This window comes from Marmota flaviventris, chromosome 3 (genome assembly GCF_047511675.1).
Source record: "Marmota flaviventris isolate mMarFla1 chromosome 3, mMarFla1.hap1, whole genome shotgun sequence".
Lineage (NCBI taxonomy): Eukaryota > Metazoa > Chordata > Mammalia > Rodentia > Sciuridae > Marmota > Marmota flaviventris.
Genome location: NC_092500.1, coordinates 159765697 through 159790128, shown reverse-complemented (window position 1 = coordinate 159790128; position 24432 = coordinate 159765697). Strand labels below are relative to the sequence as shown.

At 37.6% G+C, this 24432-nt stretch overlaps 1 protein-coding gene across 1 annotated transcript in view; it reads left to right on the top strand.

Moving 5' to 3' along the window:
- Positions 1-16760, top strand: part of Cpe (carboxypeptidase E) — a 113953-nt gene extending 97193 nt beyond the window's left edge. Inside the window, exons 4-9 of the mRNA XM_071610542.1 lie at positions 2380-2501; positions 3673-3851; positions 6178-6317; positions 9188-9287; positions 13117-13235; positions 15967-16760. Coding sequence (XP_071466643.1) covers positions 2380-2501; positions 3673-3851; positions 6178-6317; positions 9188-9287; positions 13117-13235; positions 15967-16065 — 759 coding nt within the window. The 3' untranslated portion in view covers positions 16066-16760. The remainder of the gene's footprint in view (positions 1-2379; positions 2502-3672; positions 3852-6177; positions 6318-9187; positions 9288-13116; positions 13236-15966) is intronic.
- Positions 16761-24432: the final 7672 nt, after the last annotated feature.

The following is a 24432-nucleotide window of genomic DNA, read 5'->3' as shown; positions in this document are numbered from 1 at the left end:
TGATGACTACATTGCTATAACTTATGGGGAGGTAATTTGGAATATTTTAAAATTTAAACAGTGTGAGTTAAAAATAAAATTTTATTTAAACTTTTTTTTTTTTAAGCAAAAATTGTGTTTAGCTTTTGGTCAAGTCATTTTATTTCAAGAGATTTCCCCCTGAAAAGTGTAGATCTGTACAAAGGGTTACTATGAGGGTATTGATAATATTTAAAAAATTTTCATAGTAAATAACCCAATACTCAACAATTAGGGATTACTAGTGCTAGAGTGGTAGTTGTGCAGCTAAAACTGGGCTTGAGGCCAGGCTCCACCACTACCAGTTGAGTAACGTCATGTTGTTCCCTAACTTCTCAGTATTTCAATTTACTCATTTATAAAAGGGGGAAAGTGTACTCCCTATCTCATTGGGAGGGTATGAGAATTCAACATGTCACATAGAAAGTGTTTAATATTTATATTTTAAAAGTATTTAACATTATTTTATTAATGTTATTGATTTTATTTATGAATGCTAGATGCACACATCAGATAATTACTACTCAGCCGTTAATACATTATAGAAAGGTATTCAGTCATATGAAATGGTATGTTATTTTTTGTTGAGCAGGAAAAAAACACAGTAAATAAAAGGGCATGTAAATGATCACATTTTAAATATTATGTAAGTGGATTGAAAAAGGACCAAAAGCACATATATGAAAGTATTAGCAGTGGCTATTTTTAGATGGTAAACCGATGAAGTAACTTTAATTTTCTTCTTGGGGCTTATTTGTCTTCTCTACATTTTCTACAATGAGAATTAATTTGTAGCAAGGATAAAATACACCAACCAAATAACTGATAAAACCAACATCCCATTCTATTTTTCGATTGACACATAATTGTGTGTGAGTGTGTGTATGTGTGTGTGTGTGTGTGTGTGTGTATATATATATATATATGTATATATATATATGTATATATATGTATATATATATATATATATATACATATATATATATATAATGTAAATATGGGAGATATAGATATGGTACAGTGTGGCCATTCAATACATGCATATGAAGTATAATGGTCAAATTAGGTAATTAGCATTTCCATTTCTTTATACATTTGTCATTTCTTTGTCCTTCGAACTCTTCTAGTTAATTATGAAATATATAATAAATTGGAACTATAGTCACCCTACTTTATTGTAGAACATTAGAACTGATTCTCCTATGTAACTCTATTTTGGTATCTGTTGACAACACCTATTCTAAATCACACTTTCCTATAATTATGTGAAAAATAGGACAGTTTTAATACAGTAACGCTGATATGCTAAAAATATTGTGGGGCTTATCAGTTCATAGCCTGGATTTTGACTCCTTAGCCATGTGAACTTGGACATGTTGTTTAACACATCCAACCATCAAATTCCTCTCTATGAAGTGGGTATGCTGTGAAGCTCCATAAAATAATGCACGTGAAAGCCATTCTTAAACAGAACACAGACAGACAAATGCAAGATCTTTTCATAGCCATCAAATGCTATTGCTGTTAGATTTTTTCTGTCCAAAAGAACAGTATGGATCACATCTCCGTTAAAAGCTTTTCTTTTTATCAAAGAAGTACTTAGAGTTTAATAGTCTTTCTTGCTGCTATTAAAAACTCATCACATAAAAGTATCAAGTTTTTGGCTGCAAATTAATTCTTTGGTATAAATTTTTTTTCCCTCTTTTGTTTTGCTTCCAAGTTATGAGGGACTATGAATCATTCAAAAGACAACATGAATTCCTGAAACCGTTGCCTTTGTTTCAAAATTTAAGATGAGCATTCTGAAGTAAACTGATATTTTATAGTCAGCTCTGCAAGAAACCAAATACAATAGGAGAACAATATTTGAAGTAGTTGAAGGAAATTGGAAAAATAGTAAGCAAAAGTTGAAATTGGAAATAAAATCTCCCACATGTCTGAACCATCACAGAGGTTGAATCTTGTTCTGTGATCCAACCATTTTTTTTTCTCCTTGTCTTATTTTTAACTGTTAATCATGAAGACCTGGGAGCCATTACAGATCACATAATGTCCCTGAGTGATTTACCTGCTGTTTTCCAAGCTACAAAGAGAGAAAACTGGCATCCCACAAAAGTAGAACTTTGAAGAAAATTTAAATGTGATTGAACTATTTTTTTACAAGTCTGAGAAAGGCCTAGGGAATGCTGCTCTTATAGGAACTTTTGTTTTTCTATGAAAACAGCCACAAAGTGGCTCAATATGAATGATTTTGAGGGTTTTTTTTTCTTTTCTTTTTCTCTTTCTTTCACCTTTTCTGTCAAATGATCAACCAATGATCATCAGATTAATACTCATTTTAATCTCTAATCTTGAATACAGCTTGCCCCTGAGACCAAGGCTGTCATTCACTGGATTATGGACATTCCTTTTGTGCTTTCCGCCAATCTCCATGGAGGAGACCTTGTCGCCAATTATCCATACGATGAGACTCGGAGTGGTAGGTATCCTTCCTGCTTCTCTGAGCAGTTTAAGGCTTACTACTACCATACAAAGGTTTAGAAGATGACTCTGAAGTAGTCTTGTTTTGCTGATAGAAATACATGTGTTTAACATACATACCCTATTTCACGTAGTGTTGGCATACTTGGTAACTTTCTTTGAAGTTGAGGTGAAGAGAAACATGACCTTAAGAGAACACTTAGAGAAGAGAAAGGGAGAAGACAGAATGAACTTAGTTCAGTCCCGGCTCCTGGTAAAATGGAGAAATTACAGAGGTCATGTAATTTTGTGCACCAGCCTAAAAATGGAAGCAGTCTCTGGTCCTTCATCAGGGCCCATGTACATTTTTTGAACATCCCTTGCATTTTTTCATTGGATTCGTGTCGGAGGGTGTCAGGGAGGGGAAGTGATCCTTTATTTTCTTCTAACTAGTTTTAGTTAAGCTTCACGCAAGGCACCCTTTAACCAAATAGACAGTTTCAGCTTAATTTTTGTTGCTTCAGGAAATTTCCTGCTTTGAATCTAGTCTTAGGGACCTTTGAAGAGTAAGCTCTTTGTAAACAAGGATAAGGATCTTAGATATTAGAAACTTTGAGATTTGAAGAAGGCCTGGCTAAAAAAACACTGTTAAATATACTTAGAGATTTTGGGATTTGTCAATAGCTGGGAAACTAGTAGGCCAAGCATATTTATAATATAGGAGTAAGAATACATGAGATCAAAAGACCTAATATTTGCTCATACAACACATATAGGGGATTTTTAAAAAAAAAAGAATTAAAATCGAACGAACGCTGAATAGCATGTGTGAGAGTGGTTCATAGTGGCTATTAGGTTGATATGTGTGCATATTTGAAATTTAAACAATGGAAATCCTGCTATTCTCCCAGGTCCAATCTTCTATAACCATATCACCTTTTTCTTGTGAACTTTCAGTTCATAAGTAGCATGTTCAGTCTAACTGATTTTTACATTTTTTTTTTTTTTTGGTATTAGGAATGAAAATTATGTAACTAAGTGTAATTGGTAGTTAAATCTTCACCTCTTCCCCTTAGCAATGTAGCTAAAAAATACATCAGCAATAGCTCAACACCAAATTACTTTTCAGAAAACAAGTGCTGCCTTTTGATCTGTGTCAAATCCTTCCGTCTCTTGGATTTGTTTTCTAGGTAGTGCCCATGAGTACAGCTCCTGCCCGGATGATGCCATTTTCAAGAGCGTGGCTCGGGCCTACTCTTCTTTCAACCCGGCCATGTCTGACTCCAACAGACCTCCCTGTCGCAAGAATGACGATGACAGTAGCTTTGTAGATGGAACAACCAACGGTGGCGCTTGGTACAGTGTACCTGGCGGTGAGTTTCCATCTTGTTCTCTGATTATGATATTGACTTCCTTAGATTTACAGAGCGATTTCCACCTAGAGACTCTTCAGTCTTCTTCAGTCATTAAGGAGTAGGCTGAACCCCTAATTCCTCCATTAATTTTATGCATGAATAATATGTAATTTTTTTTCTTGTGGATTTAAAAAAATTGAGATGCTAAATAAAGAAAACAAACTGAAGTATTCAGTGGGAAAATATAAATTGAATATTGTTAATTGCTCTATTTTTCAAGTTCAGGCTTTAGGTAATAAGGTAGCATCCTTATCATAAACGAGTCTTGCTTTTACAATAGATAAATGTGTATTTTAGAGGGCATCCTGTGGCCTTTAGCACATCTTGGTGCATACATCTTTTAATTTTTTTTTAAATGGTGGGCTAAAGAGACTATGTGACATGGATTATGTAGTTTATATTCACTAGTGTAATAAACACTGTCAGATCAGGTAGGGTTTAGTCTGCAAAGAGAGAGAAGACCCTGTGCAGGAAATCCCTTTTTGCCCATCAAGGCAGCTTCCCTTGTCCCAACATGAACTTTACAGAGTTCATATTTTTGTAACCACCCAGAAGAATAACAGTTATAGGATGCTGCTGGCCTCGACCAAGGATGAGGGTGAGATGTGAAGATATTGATACTTTTTTTTTTTTTTCACTTTGCCTAAGAAAATTTTGCTATGGCCAACCTGGAAACAAAAAAGAGAATTAGGGCAGCATCCAGTGACTTCAGGGATTGGTTAGATATGTTTAATTTTGTTGCATTATGCCCTGAGAAAAATATTCTTCCTGTTTTTTTTTTTTTTTTTCTGGTATATGTTGATACTGTTTTTATTTACGGTTTGCATTTGACCAGACCAGTTTTAGTACTTTGTTTTTTTGTAACTTGTGAACAAAGGTCTATGTCAGATTTAGGATTTAGAATAAATCAAATACATCAGATGGGAAGTAAAATATACGTCAGCTTTCATAAAAATTTAGCAATTCCTTGTGCAGTCACTTTTGAACAAATATATACAGTCTATACAATATCAGATAAACTATATTAGTAAAATACTGATGATCATATTAGCATAGCAATAGCAATGATAATAATATTAGTATTAGTTAATGCTTATGTTCCACAGTAATCAAAAGGTCAAAGGAAGCTTTGATGGTTTTAGTTCTCCACATAGTGAATAAAATCAATGTCTTGGGTGAGGTTTTCTAGAAACAGAGACTGAGACAGTGGTTTGGATGTTTATTGAGGGAATACACTTTAAGAAAAATCCTTAGGGAAGCAGAGAAAAGGAAAGGATAGAGCTGAGTAAGGATGTCTCAGGTGAGGTGTAGCCTAGGCCAAAGCCATTGGGAGAAGGGTCCAGAGCATAAATCACAGGCAGGGTCATCTTTTTCTGGTAAGGGTACAGTCTTTGGTGACTGCATACCAGTTAGCCATTGGTTGTGTGCTGCTAGAAAGAAGTGAGGGTGAGAAATGGGAGAGTGTAACCTTCCAAATTAGGTGGCTCCTATCAAGCATTCTCCAGGAAAGGGGAGCAGCCTTTGTGAACTCCTAACAGCCCACACTTATAGCAGCTTGAGGTGGGTGCCCTGGCTCCATAAAAGTGATCTGGTGGGCACCAACAGTATCCACTATTAATATGAATTTGATTTAATTTCAATGAAAATTATCTGGATACAGAATCTTTGGTGAGTTATGAAGTATCATTAAAGTTTATGACCTTTATATGGACACTCAATGATTATTGAATTAATGTATAGTACATTATCAGGATTCCTAGTCCCTCAGGTGTACACTATGGTACTGGTTGGACATAAGGAGAGAGTAGTATGTTAGATCATCTCACACTCCGTTGAAGGCTTTGAAGGATATGCATTTCTTTTAGGTCAGTAGGGATCGAGTCATTCACCTTGTCTTTTTTGAAGCCTGTTACAGCAACATGGACCGTGGCTGACATCTGCTTTTGCACTTTGCAACAGCAATGCATTAAGTTAAATAATTACTTATGTAGCCATTCCAGTGGGGTCCATATAGAATTTAATAGATTTCATGATCTGCCAAAATAAAACGCTTCACCTCCTCAGACTGGCCAGCCTCTTGACAATTCCCTCCTTTCTATGGAAGCAGAGTTAATGCATTAATCTTGCAAGTATGTTTTCAGATCCCCTATGGAAGGTGATTTCCCAGGGAGCTCCCTCAGATGGCACAGGATGGTACATTTTTATTTAGCTCAGTTCAGCAGAATCGCCTGTGTGTTTTAGCCACCACATGCATATATTGACGTGTCATTTGTTGCTTCTGCAGGAATGCAAGACTTCAATTACCTGAGCAGCAACTGTTTTGAGATCACTGTGGAGCTTAGCTGTGAAAAGTTCCCACCTGAGGAGTCTCTGAAGAACTACTGGGAGGATAACAAAAACTCCCTCATTAGCTACCTTGAGCAGGTAAGTAGAGTGTCCAGCATCAAATGAATATTTAGGAGTATTTAGACCTGTGGTGTAATAGTCTTCTAGGAGGAGTCCTGTCCAGGGAGGTCCGTCTGAGCCTGGGTGAAGATGCTGTCATTGGAAAGCAGGTGTCAGTAGATTAAATTTGCCTTTCACCTGTCATAGACCTTGTGGCTCATGACTATTCACTGAGAACTGACCACACTGGAAAATTGTGGAGAAGTGAGCCAAACTCTTGCAGGTGAGGGAAGTCCTAAGATCATGTCCCAGCCTGATCTCAGTGGCCCTATGAGGCACCCCAGGAAGGGCAGGACAAGAGTGAGGAAATGAGGCACTTAGGGTGCACAATGTAAGGAAAAATTCACTCTCAGGGTCACACAAACATGAGATCAGCTCCTGAGAGTGTCTCCTTCAGTGCCCTGGTGCCTCACTTTTCTTCCCCTAGATTCAGCTAGAGGCCAGGTAATAATAATAACAACAATGCATATTTATTGAGCATTTACTATTTATCATTATTGTTATACATGTAATGCCTTACATGTAGTAATTATGTGCCTAGCCTCACGACAACCCGAGAAGGAGGATATATGACCACCACTATCACCGCCATTATCACCTGGGAATTAAATGATTGCTGTGGTGTGTATATACGTGACTGCATGACCAATGTGATTCTGCAACCTGTACACTCAGAAAAATGAGAAATTATATCCCATCTGGTTCAAATGTATGATATGTCAAGATCATTGTACTGTCATGTGTAACTAATTAAAACAAATAAAAAATTATTTAAAAAAAAATGAAATCAGAGGCTCAGAGAGGTTCAGCAGCTTTTCTGGAGTTATTCAGTTAGAATTTGAATCCAGGTTGTGTGGTTGTGGAATCTCCATGCCCTACCCCCTTTCATGAGTTAATCCTAGATCTGTACCACGGTCACTATGTCATCATTCCAGAGGGATCTGTGTAGAATTTGGGGGATCTCACAACCTGTCAAAATAAAATATCTCACCTACTTAGATTGGTCACCCCTTGCCGAATTCCTCCTCTCTGTAGTATGGTAGGCATTGACATCAGGGCAGTGGTGGTGAAAGATCTAAAGGCTCAGTGTATTGCCTGCAATGCCTTGACCATCTTTAAATTCTATTCTGTATGTGACCACTTAGGCCTAAAGTTAAGTAGAGTGATGTGATTTTACTTGCCAGCAAATAGTCCAGAAAAATCTGTTAAACCAATTTGTCAAAAACAAATGCTTTTAATATATATATATATATATATATATATATATATATATATATATATATATATATATATGATATACATATATAGTGTATTTATATTGTATACCTCTTGTGTATATATATTGTATATATGCTATATATGCTCTGCACACACATGTGTAAGACCACTTCTTTCTTTATTTTAAAGTGAAATTAGCTTAAGAATTGTTCTATGCATGTCATATATTCATACAATACCTTACCAATGAACTACTGTGGAATAGATCCACCGATAATGGGTCCTGATTAAAGAATAACCGCTCCACAGGACCTTTTCAATTAGTGGGTTCCTGCTGTGTGTTAGTATACTGGTGGTTTTTTTTTTTTGCCACAAAGCTAAGAATAATTAACCATATTAACTCTAGAATAACCTTGGTGGGAATCCCTATAGAACTTCTTTTTTGAGGAGAGCTGTATTTAACTGGATCCTACAAGAGCAAAGTTAACGGAAGAAATGCACTTTTGGTTAAAGGAAGCAAGATGGGGACATTTGGTGTGTTTTCTTAGATATCAAATAATGTCATTTTGTTTACATATTTTTTTCTACAAAAAATGTTTTGAGCTACTTTTATATTCCCGGCACTGGGGCTAGTGACCATCCTCTCAAGGCTTCATATTAGTGGGATCAGAAACATGAATATCTAATCATAAGGAAAAATAAAGACTAACTACCAGAATTAACTACAATGGCAGGACACAGAAGATTCCCAGACCTAGTCCTGAGAATTCAGAAAAGGCTTCTTGGAGTTATAAATAGGATTTACTATAGTTGGTGCTAATAAGATCATCACCTTGCTTAAGTTGTCTCAGTTCTTGAGGAAAAACACAATATAAAACAAAATAAAACACAATTTCATGCCATCAGGACAGGGGATAATATTTGTCATCTTTATGGTGGCAGGTACACATGCATCCAATCCGTCTGATAGTAGAAATAAGCTGAAAAGAAGAGGGATAAAGTTACACAGTCCTGCGTAAAGCTACTCTGAATGAAAATTTGTTCTGTCCACAGATCTATGTGATCAGTCTTGAGATAACATCATGTTAGGATGCAGGCTGTGTAGAAGCAGTGGGAATGGAGTTACAATGAGAGCACATGCAGCTGCTTGCATCCCAGAATACTGCAGTCAGGGGATCGAAGATCAGTGTAGACAGTCACAAGTCCTGCTTTGGGCCTATTTTCTTGATAATGGTGGCGATAATGGTAATTGAACACCTGGTTCTAAAATCTAAGCAAAGACTAGTTTAGAACTCATAGAAAACAGATAATTTGGACATCTAATTCTGTAATTGGTTGAGAGGAAATCTCAAAGGAATGTTTGCAGAAACTAGAATTGTCAGGCTAATTAGGGTAAATAGTTTGCTAAGAAGAGCTTCCCATTTCTATCTTTGGAATAAGCTGATTCTCAAAATTCTCCAGAGAATTGTTCCTGGGCACTCACATCAGAATCTTCTAAGGTTCCTGAGTTTCCTGACCTATCATTGAATCATATTCCCTGCAGGGCAGGAATATAAGAAGACGCTTAAGATAAAACATATTTTTTAGGTCATTTCTAATATGAGATTTTTGGTTGTTCTTGACCTCCACAGATACACCGAGGAGTTAAAGGATTTGTCCGAGACCTTCAAGGTAACCCAATTGCCAATGCAACCATCTCCGTGGAAGGAATAGACCATGATATTACATCTGGTGGGTGTTCTTTGCCATGGTCTAGCATTATGTACAAGAGAATGTTTTTTTAATTATCATAATTATAACTCATACTATAAGCAACACAATGAGATGCCTCAGATCTCTTTACACAGTCTCTGCCCAGCTTTGACCTAGGTGGGCTGTGGGAGCAGGTCAGGCACAGTGAAATTATGCTGCGTTTAAAAATCTGAGTGCAGCAGGTGGCGCCCTGTCCTCAGCTGTCACCCAGAGCTGTGAGTTGGTGCTGTCCACTGCCTGAGGTTTGCAGTTAGTTGTTTAGAGGAAAATGAACTAGCCGGAGTAAAGCCACGAGTGGCTTTTCTAAAGAGCTGTGAGTCGGGAGGGAGTGAAAAGAGTAGAAGGTAAGGTAACTGCCAACATATTGTATGTCTCACACATTTCTTTGTTTAACCCTTAAAATAAATCTAGAGTTATTCAGGATGATACAGGATATTATAGAATTGGGCTGTGATGTTAGTTATTTCTAGGTTTAAAGCATCATCTTCATTTTCTCAGTTTGGAGAATATGGTGTATTTCCCCAGAAGATCTACCTACTCCTGTTAATTTTTTTTTTTTTTGAGAGAGAGAGAGGGAGAGAGAAAGAGAGAGAGAGAGAGAGGATTTTTTTTTTAATTTTTGTTTTTTAGTTTTCAGTGGACACAACGTCTTTATTTTCCTTTTATGTGGTGCTGAGGATAGAACCCAGTGCCCCGCGCATGCCAGGCGAGCGCACTACCGCTTGAGCCACATCCCCAGCCCTGCTGTTAAATACTTATTCATTTTAGTTGAACTGTTACTTACTGGGATTTTTTTTTAAAACAATAACAATATTTTTCTAGCCATAAACTTTTAATACTATTTTCAAACCTTATAATTAAATAATCATTGATTTATTTTCCAAAGCACTGTATATCATTACTTCTTTTCTAACTTTCACACTTATAGCTTGGAGTTTTTTTTTTTTTTAACCTTTAACATTTGTTCTCTAAACCTCCGTTTATTCACTCATCCAACAAATATTTATCAACATTGCGCTAAGTACCAGCATGCCTTCTCAACCAGCGCTCCAGCATCTGTGCCAAAATGCTACTTCTCTTTCATCCCCTTAGTCCTCAGGGAGGGTGGAACTGAGGCATGGATACCTTCTGGCTCCCGGAAACCTGATCTTTCTGTTATCCCAGGAGTGCCATGTAAATACCATTTTCTCTGCATTCCATGATTTAAAAAGTTGAGGAAAATCTAAAAGTGGAGAGAATAACTGGGTGGAATGGAATGATTTCTGAGGGTTCTAGGAATCTCCAGCTTTTTGAGGGCAGGGTAATAAGAAGGAACTAGCAATGAAGTCAAAGATAGAAATAAAGTGTGTGGTCCTGGAAGGTTGGAAGTGTTTCAGGAGGGAGGGAGGGAGGGAGTAATAAAAAGTGCCAAGTAAGATGATTCTTGAGAGTGAACGAATAGATTTAGCAGTATGGAGAATCTTGACAAAACCTACTTCAGGAGAGCAAGCGGTAGGAGTCTGATTCAAGTGGGTCCAAGAGAGAAGAAAAGAGAGCTTTTAGTGACACAGAATAGTGACAGTCGTTCCAGAAATTTTGCATTGAGCATAGAAGATAAATGTTGCACTAGCTGAAAGGAGAGTGATCTAGAGGTAGATTGGAAGATGTGGGGATGAGGGCTTAATTTTTTTTTCCTGATTGTATCTATTTTCACAGTGAAATAAGATGTAAAGTGCCAAGGAAGAGTGAGGAGGATGAGGATGTGTTAGAGACTTAGGGAAAAGGAGAAAGTATGAATTGACCACTAGAACCTTGATACTCAAAGTGTGGTCCCTATTAGCAGCTTCAGCATCACTCTGGAGGGTAGAAACGCAGAATCTCGCCCCTCACCCCAGAGCTAGTGAATCAGATTGTGCCTTTTGTCAGGTTTCCTGGGTTATTGAGGTGCACCTATGTCTTGATACCAAAAGCTAAGTCCTTGTCTCAGTTGCTGATCCAATAAAGAGGACAAGGTTTTGAAAAAAAAAGAAAAAGAGGTGTTACTGGTTAGCAAGCAAATGAGAAATGAGACAGGGGACTCCTGTCTCAGAGATCGCGATTCTAACTGCCAGGGGAACAGTGGGCTTTAAAGAGGGGTTGCAAAGGCTAAACTCCAGGTGTGCCTATCAGGACTCATAATTCATGTTCAAGTGGTAGGCTTGAGAGATGGCCATTTCTTTGATCCACTGGTACCATCTCCCAAGTCTAGATTTCTTCATTCCTGTGGTCAGTGAGCCAAAGGAAAGATAACTTGGCCTAGGATGGGCAGAATGTTAGTCTTGCTTCCCCTGAAGTTAGGGATGGGAACAGGAAAAAGAGGAAGGAAATAAAATGTCAGCTTTAGAATAAACTACCAGTGGTTGAGCAGCAAGGTTTATATTTAAAGCCTGAAGTGGATCCCTGTTACAGTCCAAGTGGTGATTTAGGAAAATGGGAGACTGAATGGGCCAGGGAGGTGAAGAAGAAATATACCATGACTACCTAGGTCTGGTATCTAGAAATTGGAGAAATATCACCACGGGTGTGTGTTTCTAGCCACATGGAGGTAGGGAGTTGGAAATTGTCCAAGGCTGGTGATTTGCTAGGTGTGTATGGCCAAGGGAGAAAAGCGAGTGAGGTGAAGGCATGTGATATAATGGTGGGCCGTGGAACTCAAAATAGGTTGGGAAGGAACCCAGAGGAGTAAAGGAGCCTAGATCATAGGTTTCCTTAACAATTCTCTGGAGACCTTGTTGATAACATGGTTCCTGGAAAGTGCACCAGGCTAACAGATTCTTCTGGATCTTTAGAAATCTAAATGTTTTTGGCCGGGAGCAGTGGCTCATGCCTGTCATCCCAGCAGCTCAGGAGGCTGAGGCAGGAGGATTGCAAGTTTAAAGCCAGCCTCAGCAACTTAGTGAGACCCTAAAAAACTTAAAGAGAACCTGTCTAAAAATAAAATGGCTGGAGATGTGGTTCAGTTGTTAAGTGCCCCTGAGTTCAATCCTTACTACCAAAAACAAAAAACAAAATTTAATATTTTAAAACAATAGTAAAAAAAAAACTTTTGTGGTATACAGGAGATCCCCCAATACAGAATTATCCAGCCAATTTGGATATATTTTCATAGCACCAATGTTGAGAAACCCTGTTGAAGGGAGACGCCAAGCTTAGTTCTACTTTTTATAAAATTTAGTAAAGGTTTATTTCATAGATAATTTTTATTTTTTGATTTTTATTAATTAATTTTTATGGGTACATTATAATTACAGTGGGATTAATTGTGACATATTTATATATGCACATAACATAATTTGGTAAATTTCATTCCTCAGTGCCCCCTCACTTTCCTCTACTGGTCTCCCTCCTATAGAAATTTAGATTTCTGACCGTGCCTGTGGGATTCTGATGAGACTACCTTTGGGCCATACTTTGTGAAACATTGATCTTCCCCTGAAAGAATCAAATCATGGTGTCCAGATGCTCTGACCTCACTGCTTTGAGGACTGTGTGTATTTTTTCATCTGTGTGACTCCTGACATGAGTAGAAGATCCACGATCTTAGAAGATTTATTAGACAATTTAGCATTAAGGTCTATAACGTAGTTTTAAGAAATGAGGCCTGGAGGGAGAGCCTCACACCTCCTTCCATAGAATTTCATCTCATTGCCCATACATTGCCATGTATCTGCTTTAGAAATGGGGACTCAAAGACGTTGAACTGAGCTGTAGTGAAGATTCCTGGGATGGCATAATTATGCATTTTGCTTGTGCACCTGCCTGGTGGTTTGATGTTCTGTTTTTCCTACAGCAAAGGATGGTGATTACTGGAGACTGCTTGTACCTGGGAACTATAAACTTACAGCCTCAGCTCCGGGCTATCTAGCAATAACAAAGAAAGTGGCAGTTCCTTATAGCCCTGCTGTTGGGGTAAGTGATCATAATAATAGCTAAGGACTATAATTATTATTAAGCCAATAAGACTTTAGCACTCACCACTGTCCAGCATATTTAAGCGACATATTTAATCTTTATAATAGCCCTGTGAGGTAGTTTCCATCCTTGTTATAGCCACTTAACAGATGAGCAAACTGAGGCCTAAAAAGTTAAGTGATTGGCCCAAGATCTAATTGGATGATTTAACACCACTTGGTGTGAAACTCTATTACCATTTCTCAAATTTTGAAGAGATTCCCAAGAAAATGAAATAACTTAAAAATATTTAATTTTCTATTTGCTAACCTTGGTTTCAATTTAAGTGGAATTCTGTTCCCCTTGTCTTTTTATGTCTAGCACCTAGCATAGTACCTTACTTAATAAGTATTTGAAAAATATGACAGCTGCAAGGTAATTTTAGACATTAACTGACCTTTATTAAGAACATACTATGGTTGGGCGTGGTAGCATACACCTATAATTCCAGGGGATTGGGAGGCTGAGGCAGGAGAATCACACGTTCAAAGCCAGCCTCAGTAAAAGTGAGGCACTAAGCAACTCAGTGAGACTCTGCCTCCAAATAAAATACAAAATAGGTCTGGGGATGTGGCTCAGTGGTTGAGTGCCCCTGAGTTCAATGCCTGGCACTTCCCCAACAAAAAAAGAACATACTACAAACTTCTATTCCCTACCACCATATTATTATGGGTTAACATCCACATATCAGAGAAAACACTCAAACTTTGATTTTGGGGATTGGCTTCCTTCACTTAGCATGATAGTCTCCATGGAACATCTATGTACTGGCAAATGCCATACTATCATTTTTCTTAATGGCTGAGTAAGTTTCCATTGTGTATATATAGCACATTTTCTTTATCTATTCATCTGTTGAAGGACATTTAGGTTGGTTCCATAGCTTAGCTATTGTGAATTGAGCTTCTATAAACATTGACGTGGCTGTGTCACCATAGAAGCTGATTTTAAGTCCTTTGGGTATATGCCAAGGAGTGGGATAACTGGGTCAAATGGTGATTCCATTTCAAGTTTTTTGAGGAATTTTCATACTACTTTCCAAAGTGGTTGCATCAATTTGCAGTCCCACCAGCAATGTATGAGTGAACTTTTTTCCCCACATCCTTGCCAACATTTAGTGTTACTTATATTCTCGATAATTGACATTCTGACTGGAGTGAGAAGAAATCTCAGTGTAGTTTTAATTTGCATTTCTCTAATTGATAGAGATATTAAATATTTTTTTCATATATTTGTTGACCATTCATATTTCTTCTTCGATGAAGTCTGTTGAGTTCCTTTACCCATTTATTGATTGGGTTGTTTATTTATTTTGGTGTCAAGGTTTTTGAGTTCTTTATATATCCTGGAGATTAATGCTCTGAGATGCAGGTGGCAAAGAATAGAAATTCATTGGATTAGATAAAGAGGAATGAGGGAAGGGATTGGGGATGGGAATAGGAAAGACAGTAGAATGAATTGGACATAACTTTTCTGTGTTCATATATGAATACATGACCAGTGAAACTCCATATCATGCACAAGCACAAGAATGGGAAGTTATACCCCATGTATGTATAATATGTCAAATACACTCTACTATCATGTATACCTAAAAAGAACAAATAAAATATACTATGAGCTAAGCACTGTCAAAAACTATAACTTATTTAAGTAGAGCTAGTTAATTTTGTTAAGAAGGTGGTGGTGATAGTGCCTAAATTTCTAGAGCAGAATTTAACAACTGTCAAAATCCTGTAGGGTGGCCAATAGGATTTCCAATCAAAAGGTTTACTTGAGAAAAATGTATTATATTTTAGTTTATGCACCCAAAGTTTGGAGTAAAAGTGCTTTATTTTTGCAAACAAAATATCTCAAGTGTTTCAACTGGTGTTTTGATTTTGGTTGTGTCTATGTGTATATTGGGCTGTATGAGTATTAAGATCAGGAAGTAAATTTGGGCTACTGAAATCTGGAAAAAAATAATAAACCAGGAACAGGTTGTAAAATGTTCAACTATGACACTCCTTAGTTTTTCTAATATGCTGTTGTCCAAGGAGGTAGTGAGTACATAATCCCATTCCAAAATATTCCAGGGTTCCAGTGGCCACATCAAGGAACTCTTAGTTCCTGGGATGGGAGCCTGAGGTGGACTGGTTTGGGGGCTGCACATTTGGACTTGCCCTTCATTCAGGAGTGTGTGGATTCCCTACAGACCTGATGAAGACCCCCACATCCCAGGGAGAGTGGTGTGGAGATATGTGCATCTGTTAGTTTCTTTAACACATTCACAATTCGGGAAAACAGGGCCTGGTGGACTGTGATACCAGCCCCCTGAACTGTGTTCTGTATTCCCCTCCTATCAGGAGAAAATTCACTGCAGACAGAAGGGGCTCCCTAAATGTCAAAGGCATAAAATTCACTATAGTTACATCTTTTTATGAGTGGAAGAGGCTGGGGAGGGGATTTTTGTTGAACCATATCTGTCCTTAATGCTATTAGATCAAAGCACAATTGAGGCCTAATTGCTTTTTGTTTTTATCTTCTAAAAGTATATTTTGTTGAAATAAAACTTTTAAAGGGTCTACTTTAATTTAGGTGGCTGTATTGAGTGTATTTTATAAACTCTAAAGCTGCTCTAATTATTTTTATTTCAATTTTTAAAAATACGCAGTTTGATAACAACATGTTACTAATTTTTCTCCTTTAGGTTGATTTTGAACTGGAGTCATTTTCTGAAAGGAAAGAAGAGGAGAAGGAAGAATTGATGGAATGGTGGAAAATGATGTCAGAAACTTTAAACTTTTAAAAAGTCTTCAAACTAGCTGCTTTTAATCTGTCATATAATGTAGGATGTAATGTGGCCATTTTATTTTAGATTTTGTGCAGTTAATATTTAACATTGATTTATTTTTTACTCATCTAAATATTAATCAATATTACTTAAATAGACTCTTAGGTAAAAATATAAGAACCTAATCTATTTCATTCTCATATATAGCATTCATTTCCCTACGTATATTACACAAATGACTATAGAAGAGATTTAAATAATCTTGCCATTTTAGGCTTAAATGCATTATTCCAGATATTATTTACAGTTTGGAACTTTTTGGGTAGTTCTAGCTTTTAAAAATTGGTGATTTCTTTAATGTAATTGGTGGCAATGCCACAGAATGAATGCCATTGAGAAAGTCAACAGATGAAGCTTGGAGTTGTGAGCACTCTACTGCAAGAATTAAATAGTTCAGTTTAAATTGTCATTCATCTCTTGTGCTGACTAGCTATATAAGCATGATCCTATTAATGCATTTTTGATGGAAAGAAAATGTATGTTTACCAAAAGGTTTTATGAACAGAATGAAAATTGACTTTCTGCTTGTACTTGTAGGGGCAATATTGTTTTATTGTTCAGCCTGTTAACACTCCTTCAGAGTTTAGAGTTTTCTCTTGGTCGTAGATTGGCTCAGAATTGCTTTGTGAATGAATAAAGGCTAAAACACATCTCCAGGTGTGCATCTTAATTCACTATGATTTTTGGTCAAAAGTTGTGGTCTCATATGAAAAGTGGTATTCCCTTGAGAATGTCTTCTCATTTGTTTATCTTCTGCATTTTAAAAATTTATTGACTACAATATGCCAAGCAGTGTGCAGGCTGTGCATTGCTGTGTTGGATGAAAGGTTCTGATTCTATGGATCTTCTTGTGGACACAGACTTTAAATAATATAAACAAATTAATATGTAATTATGCATTGTGATGAATAAAGTGAAAAGAAAGAATAGGATGTGAAGAGAAAGGATGACAGAATGACTTAAACTGGACCAGATGAGGATGGTTAGGACTTTTTTTTTTTTTTCAATATATGTAAAGTCTAGACCTAAAATGGGAGTGGGTGAGGGCAGTGCAGAGTAAATGTGTGTGACAAAGAACCAAAAAACCCAATTAATGGGCAAATGAATGAAATAGACACTTCTAAAAGAAGAACTGCAAATGGGAAACAAATGTATGAAAAAAATGTTCAATGTCATTAGCAATTGGGGAAATGCAAAGCAAAACTACACAGATTTCATCTCATACCTGTCAGAATGGCAGCCATGAAGAATACAAATAATAATAAATAGTAGGACGTGGAGAAAAAGGAAGAATTTTACATTGTTGGTAGGACTGTAAATTAGTACAACCACTGTGGAAATCAGTAGGGAGGCTCCCCAAAAGGTTAGGCATGGAACCACCATATGGCCCAGCTATACCACTTCTCGGTATTTGTCCTGAAGAACTAAAGTCACCATACTACAGTGATACATGCATACCAGTGTCTAAAGCAGCACAATTCAAAATAGCCCAACTCTGGAACCAGCCTAGGTGTCCATCAACAAATGAATGGATAAAGAAAATGTGGTATGTACACACAGTGGAGTTTTATTTAGCCATAAAGAAAAAGGAAATATGTCACTTGCGGGAATATGCATGAACTAGAGGCCATCATGTTAAGGGAAGTAAGCCAAACTCAGAAGGTCAAGGGTCATATGTGTTCTCTCCTATGCAGAATCTAGAGAGGAATAAAGGAAAAGAAAGATGAGAATGGATCTCATGAAAATCAAAGGGAGATCCGTACAGGAAAGGGACCAATGGGTGGGAGGATAGGAGGAGGGAGGAAGTGCTGGGGAGCGACAATGGCCAAACTGTATTGCTATGTTTTGTGCATGTACAAATAGGTGACAACAATGCCATCATTATGTACAACTGTAAGCGTCAATAAAAAATGTGAAAAAAAAGTGTGTGTGTGTGTGTGTGAGTGTGTGAGTGTGTGTGTGTGTTGGTATGGTCGATCAATGCTCTAGGTAAAAGTTTTGTTAAAATAGTGTCAACTGCTGTCATAGTAATCGCCTGAATACATAATGGCTTAGACACACTGAAGTGTGTTTTTTGTTTAGATAACTGTACTGGGCAGAAGACAAAGATGAGGTAGCTTTTCTCCATATAGTCTGCGACCTCTTATTATCATTATAATTATTATTGTTATTATTATTTGTGTATGTGTATGTGTGTGTGTGTGTGTGCGTGTGTGTGTGTGTGTAATTGGGGATTGAACCTGGGGGTGCTCTACCACTGATCCAGCCTCCCAGCCTCTTTTATTTTTATTTTGAGACAAATCTTTGAGGCTGCACTCAAGCTAGTGGTCCTCCTACCTTAGCCTCCCCAGTTGTTGGGGTTACAGGCATGCACCACCACCTCTGGCTTCTGGGACCCATTCTGACAGAAGATCGGCCACCTTCCACCTGTGTGCATCAGTGTGGCGCTGGTGGCCATCTCCATGCAGCCAATGGGAAAGGGGAAAGTGCGTGGAAGAAACGGTGCGGGGGGGATGTTTTCATCATGGGGTTGGAAATGGTGTACATTACCCATGCTCGCATTACACTGCTTAGACTTGGGTTCCCGGCCAAGGGGACTGCGAGGGAGCATAGGAAGTGTAGTCTAGCAGTGCTTTCGGGTAGGTGAGGATAGTGGACTTTGGGGGATCATTGAAGTGTCTCTGCCAGATGGAAGGAACAGCAGGCAGAAAAGCACTGGGGGAGGAAAGGTCATAGCTTGTCGGAGGCTTTTAGATAAAGAATGCTTGGAGGGCAGAGTTGTGAGAGGTGGGAAATAAGGTCCAAGAAGTAGATAGGAACACAGTCATGCAGGGTATGACAGACCGGGATTGAGGGTTTAGGATGTTGTTTTAGAATCACTGAAGGTTTGTGAGCTTGGAAGGGACATGATCTAATTTATGTGTCAAAGATCATTCTGGCTCCTGTGTAGAGAGTAGAAGAAAGAGTAGAGACCTGGCGGGATTGCAGGGGTCTAAAAGAGGGGTGGCTTGGACCAGGTTGTGATAGTAGAGATGAGAAGTAGGTGGTTTTGTGACATATTTCAGAGGTAGAATGGACAAGTCTTGGTGAGGAAGTGGATGTGGGGGATGAGGGAGAGGCAGCTGTCAAAAATGATTTCGTGTTTCTAATTTGAGCAACTGGGTGCTTTGGGGGGGAAAAAAAACAGATTGGGGAAGTGAGAAGAAAATAGCTTCAGTATAGGAAATGCTAAATTTGAGGTGCTTTTTCTGTGTGTAGAGGTGCTGAGTGGATGGTTGGGTTTGCTACGGTTAGGTGTGAAGCTCTAAAAAGAAATTTGGGGTTGGGGATAGAGATTTGGATATATTGGCATATAGATAAGGTGGCCGTATAACTTTTTCGTCCACACTGGGGCACTTTTGAGAATGAAAATGGTACACTTAATTATGTCATCATAGTAGGTATTATCTAGAACTGTCCAGGGAATGCCTGGAAATAGTCACTTACATATAAGTGATCTTAAAGCTATGGGAACCTATAAAATGTCCTAGGAGGAGCCCATTAAGTGAGAAGAAAAGTAGGGTCTGGACTGAGCTTTGAAGAACTTCAAAATTTTTCTCATGGTGGTTTATATACGACAGAATATTTGTTATGGTTAGAAGCACCCCCAAATCTCAGTGTTATATAACCTTAACAATAATTCATATTTTGTGAACTCTATAGGTTCATGTAGATTTCCAGGAAATTTGTCCTGCTTGGTGATATAGAATGTTTCCACCTTGCGGCTCTGCCGTCTCACATGATCCGTTGTCTTGGTCACAGGGATAGATGAATGGGGTCATTCCTGCCCACAGCTTACTGGCCAGAACTAGCCACAGTCTTGCTTAACAATAATGTTTGGTGAACCACAACATCACTGCCATGGTCCCCAATCCTGGTTGCCAACACAACTTTCCTCCTGTTTCCCAAATACAGGATTTATCCCACAAGGGAGGCAATTTAAAGTCAAATCCAATTATGATTTTTGGATCTCTGAGTGATGGTGTCATGGTAGTCTTTTTAGATCAGGTCTGCATGTGGCCACTCCTGCCTCCGAGACCTAGGAACTAAATAGGCTATATGTACTCCTCACGTCAAACACATGGTGGTAGAATAGGGTCAAGACAAAATCAACAGTACTCCCTTTTGAAGTGGTGAAGAAAAAGAGGTGCATACACTCCCCAGTCTATAGCAACTCTGAAATCTTTCTGAGCAGAGGTTTTATAGGCTCTCTGTTTTGGGAGTGGAAAACATTACTGGTATCAGAATTGATCCTACTCTTTAGAAGAGCTTCCTTCTCTTATTTTCTATGGCCAACACTTCACTCTCTTGAACTCTCTCTCATTCACTCAGGACTCAGGTTGATCAAGGCCCCACCCTGCAGGGCTGGGAAGGTGGGGCACTCCCTCCCTCAGTCACTGGAGGGGGAACAAGAGAGTGGACTTTTCATTGCCTGAGTCTGAAAATGATTAGTCACACGCACGACCTTGATTAAGTGAACAGAATGCAGGAAATGTGGAGAGTCTCTGCCACAGGCCGTAGTGCCAAGTGGACTTCCCACCCATTCTACCGTCAGAAGGAGGTATCAGATCCATAGACTTGCCTTTGCAACCATTTGTCATGATATTGGGGTTCCAAGCTCACCATTTGCTTGTCATACTCTTTTTTTAAAACAAAAATTTAAATGATTTTTAAAAAATGAATGCCTGTGGAATGCATTACATTTCTTATTACGCATACAGAGCACAATTTTTCATATCTCTGGTTGTATATAAAGTATGTTCACACCAATTTGTGTCTTCATGCATATACTTTGGATAATGATGTCCATCACATTCCACCATCCTTGCTAATACCCTGCTCCCTCCTTTTCCCTCCCACCCCTCTGTCCTATCTAGAGTTCATCTTTTCCTCCCATGCTCCCCATCCCTACCCCACTATAAGTCAGTCATCTTATATCAGATAAAACATTTGTTTTTTTTAGGATTGGCTAACTTCACTTAGCATTATCTTCTCCAAGCCACCCATTTACCTGCAAATGCCATGATTTTATTTTTTTATTGCTGAGTAATATTCCATTATGTATATATGCCACATTTTTTTAATCCATTCATCTACTGAAGGGCATCTAGGTTGGTTCCACAGTTTAGCTATTGTGAATTGTGCTGCTGTAAACATCGATGTGGCTGTGTCCCTGTAGTATACTGTTTTTAAGTCCTTTGGGTATAGACTGAGGAGAGGGATAGCTGAGTCAAATGGTGGTTCCATTCCCAGATTTCGAGGATATCTCCATACTGCTTTCCATATTGGTTGCACCAATTTGCAGTCCCACCAGCAATGTATGAGTGTCCCTTTTCCCCTACATCCTGGCCAACACATATTGTTTGTCTTCATAATAGCTGCTATTCTGACTGGAGCAATAAAAGAAAATAAAATCTTAAAGTAGTTTTGATTTGCATTTCTCTGATTGCTAGATCTGATGAACATTTTTTCATATATTTGTTGTTTGATTGTATATCCTCTTCTGAGAAGTGTCTGATTGGGTTATTTGTTTCTTTGGTGTTTAGCTTTTTGAATTCTTTATATACCCTAGAAATTAGAGCTCTATCTGATGTGTGAGGGGTAAAAATTTGCTCCCAAGATGTAAGCTCTCTATTCATTTCACATATTGTTTCTTTTGCTGAGAAGAAACTTTCTAGTTCGAATCCATCCCATTTATTGATTCTTGTGCTATAGGAGTCTTATTAAGGAAGTTGGGGCCTAATCCCACATGATGAAGATTAGGGCCTACTTTTTCTTCTATTAGGTGTAGGGTCTCTGGTTTAATTCCTAGGTCCTTGATCCACTTTGAGTTGAGTTTTGTGCATGGTGAGAGATAGGGTTTAATTTCATTTTGTTGCATATGGATTTCCAGTTTTCCCAGCACCGTTTGTTGAAGAGGCTATCTTTTCTCCATCGCATGTTTTGGGCACCTTTGTTTAATATAAGATAATTGTAATTTTGTGAGTTAGTCTCTGTGTTCCCTATTCTGTACCATTGGTCTAACAGTCTGTTTTGGTGCTGATACCATGCTGTTTTTGTTACTATTGCTCTGAGTACAGTTTAAGGTCTGGTATAGTGATGCTATCTCCTTTACTCTTCGTGCTAAGGATTGCTTTAGCTATTCTGGGTCTCTTATTTTTCCAGATGAATTTCATGATTGATTTTTCTATTTCTATGAGGAATACCATTGGGATTTTGATCAGAATTGCATTAAATCTGTATAGCGCTTTTGGTAGTATGGTCATTTTGACAATATTAATTCTGTCCAAGAACAAGGTAGATCTTTCCATCTTCTAAGGTCTTCTTTGATTTCTCTTTAGGGTTCTGTAGTTTTCATTGCATAGATATTTCACCTCTTTTGTTAAGTTGATTCCCAAGTATTTAATTTATTTTTATTTATTTTTTTTTTGAGGCTACTGAGAATGGGGTAGTTTTCTTCATTTCCTTCTTAGAGGATTTGCCACTGATATACAGAAATGCCTTGGATTTATAGGTGTTGATTTTATATCCTGCTAATTTGCTGAATTCATTTACTAGTTCTAGGAGTTTTCTGGTAGAACTTTTAGGGTCTTCCAGGTATAGAATCATGTTATCAGCAAATAGTGCCAATTTGAGTTCTTCTTTTCCTATGTGTATCCCTTTAATTTCTTTCATCTGTCTAATTGCTCTGGCCAGTGTTTCAAGAATTATGTTAAATAGAAGTGGTGAAAGAGGGCATCCCTGTCTTGTTCCAGTTTTTAGAGGGAATGCCTTCAATTTTTCTCCATTTAGAATGATGTTAGCTTGGGGCATAGCATAGACAGCCTTTATGATGTTGAGATATGTTCCTGTTATCCCTAGTTTTTCTAGTGTTTTGTACATGAAGAGGTGCTGTATTTTGTCAAATGCTTTTTTTGCACCCATTGAGATGATCATATGATTCTTATCTTTGAGTCTATTAATGTGATGAATTACATTTATTGATTTCCATATGTTGAACCAATCTTGCATCCCTGGGATGAATCCTACTTGATCATGGTGCACAATCTTTTTGATATGTTTTTGTATTTGATTTGCCAGAATTTTATTGAGAATTTTTTCATCGATGTTCATTAGAAATATTGGTCTGAAGTTTTCTTTCTTTGATGTGTCTTTGCCTGGTTTTGGAATCAAGGTGATATTAGCCTCATAGAATGAGTTTGGAAGTGATGCCTCTTTTTCTATTTCCTGAAATAAATTGAAGAGTATTGGTATTCATTCTTCTTTAAAGGTCTTGTAGAACTTGGCTGTGTATCCATCCAGTCCTGGGCTTTTCTTGGTTGGTAGACTTCTGATGGTGTCTTCTATTTCATCACTTGATATTGGTCTGTTTAAAATGTGTATATCATCCTGGTTCAATCTGGGCAAATTGTATGACTTAAGAAATTTGTAGATGCCTTCAATATCTTTTATTTTATTGATGTATAAGTTTTCAAAATAATTTCTAACTATCCTTGTATTTCTGTAGTGCCTGTTGTTTGTGATATTACCTTTTTCATCATGTATGCTGGTAATTTGAGTTTTCTCTATCCTTCTCTTCATTAGCATTGTTAAGGGTCTGTCAATTTTATTTATTTTTTCAAAGAACCAACTTTTTGTTTTGTCAATTGTTTCTTTTGTTTCAATTTTATTTCTAATTTTGATTATTTCTTGTCTTCTACTGCTTTTGATTGGTTCTTTTTTTCTAGGGCTTTGAAATGTAATGTTAGCTTGGTTATTTGTTGACTTTTTCTTCTTTTTTTTTAAAGAGAGAGAGAGAGATAATTTTTTTAATATTTATTTTTTAGTTTTCGGTGGACACAACATCTTTATTTTATTTTTATGTGGTGCTGAGGATTGAACCCAGTGGCCCATGCATGCCAGGCCAGCATGCTACTGCTTGAGCCACATCCCCAGCCCTTTTTCTTCTTTTAAGGAATGAACTCCATGCAATGAACTTTTCCATAGTACTTATTTCATAGGGTTCCAGAGATTTCCATATGTTGTGTCTATGTTCTCATTTACCTCTAGGAATTTTTTAATCTCCTCCTTGATGTCTTCTGCAACTCATTGTTCATTCAGTAGCATATTGTTTAGTCTCTAGGTGTTGGAGTAATTTTTAATTTTTATTTTGTCATTAATTTCCAATTTCATTCCATATGATCTGATAAAATGCACGGTAGTAGCTCTACTTTTTTGTATTTGCTAAGAGTTGCTTTGTGGCATATTATATGGTCTATTTTAGAGAAGGATCCATGTGCTGAT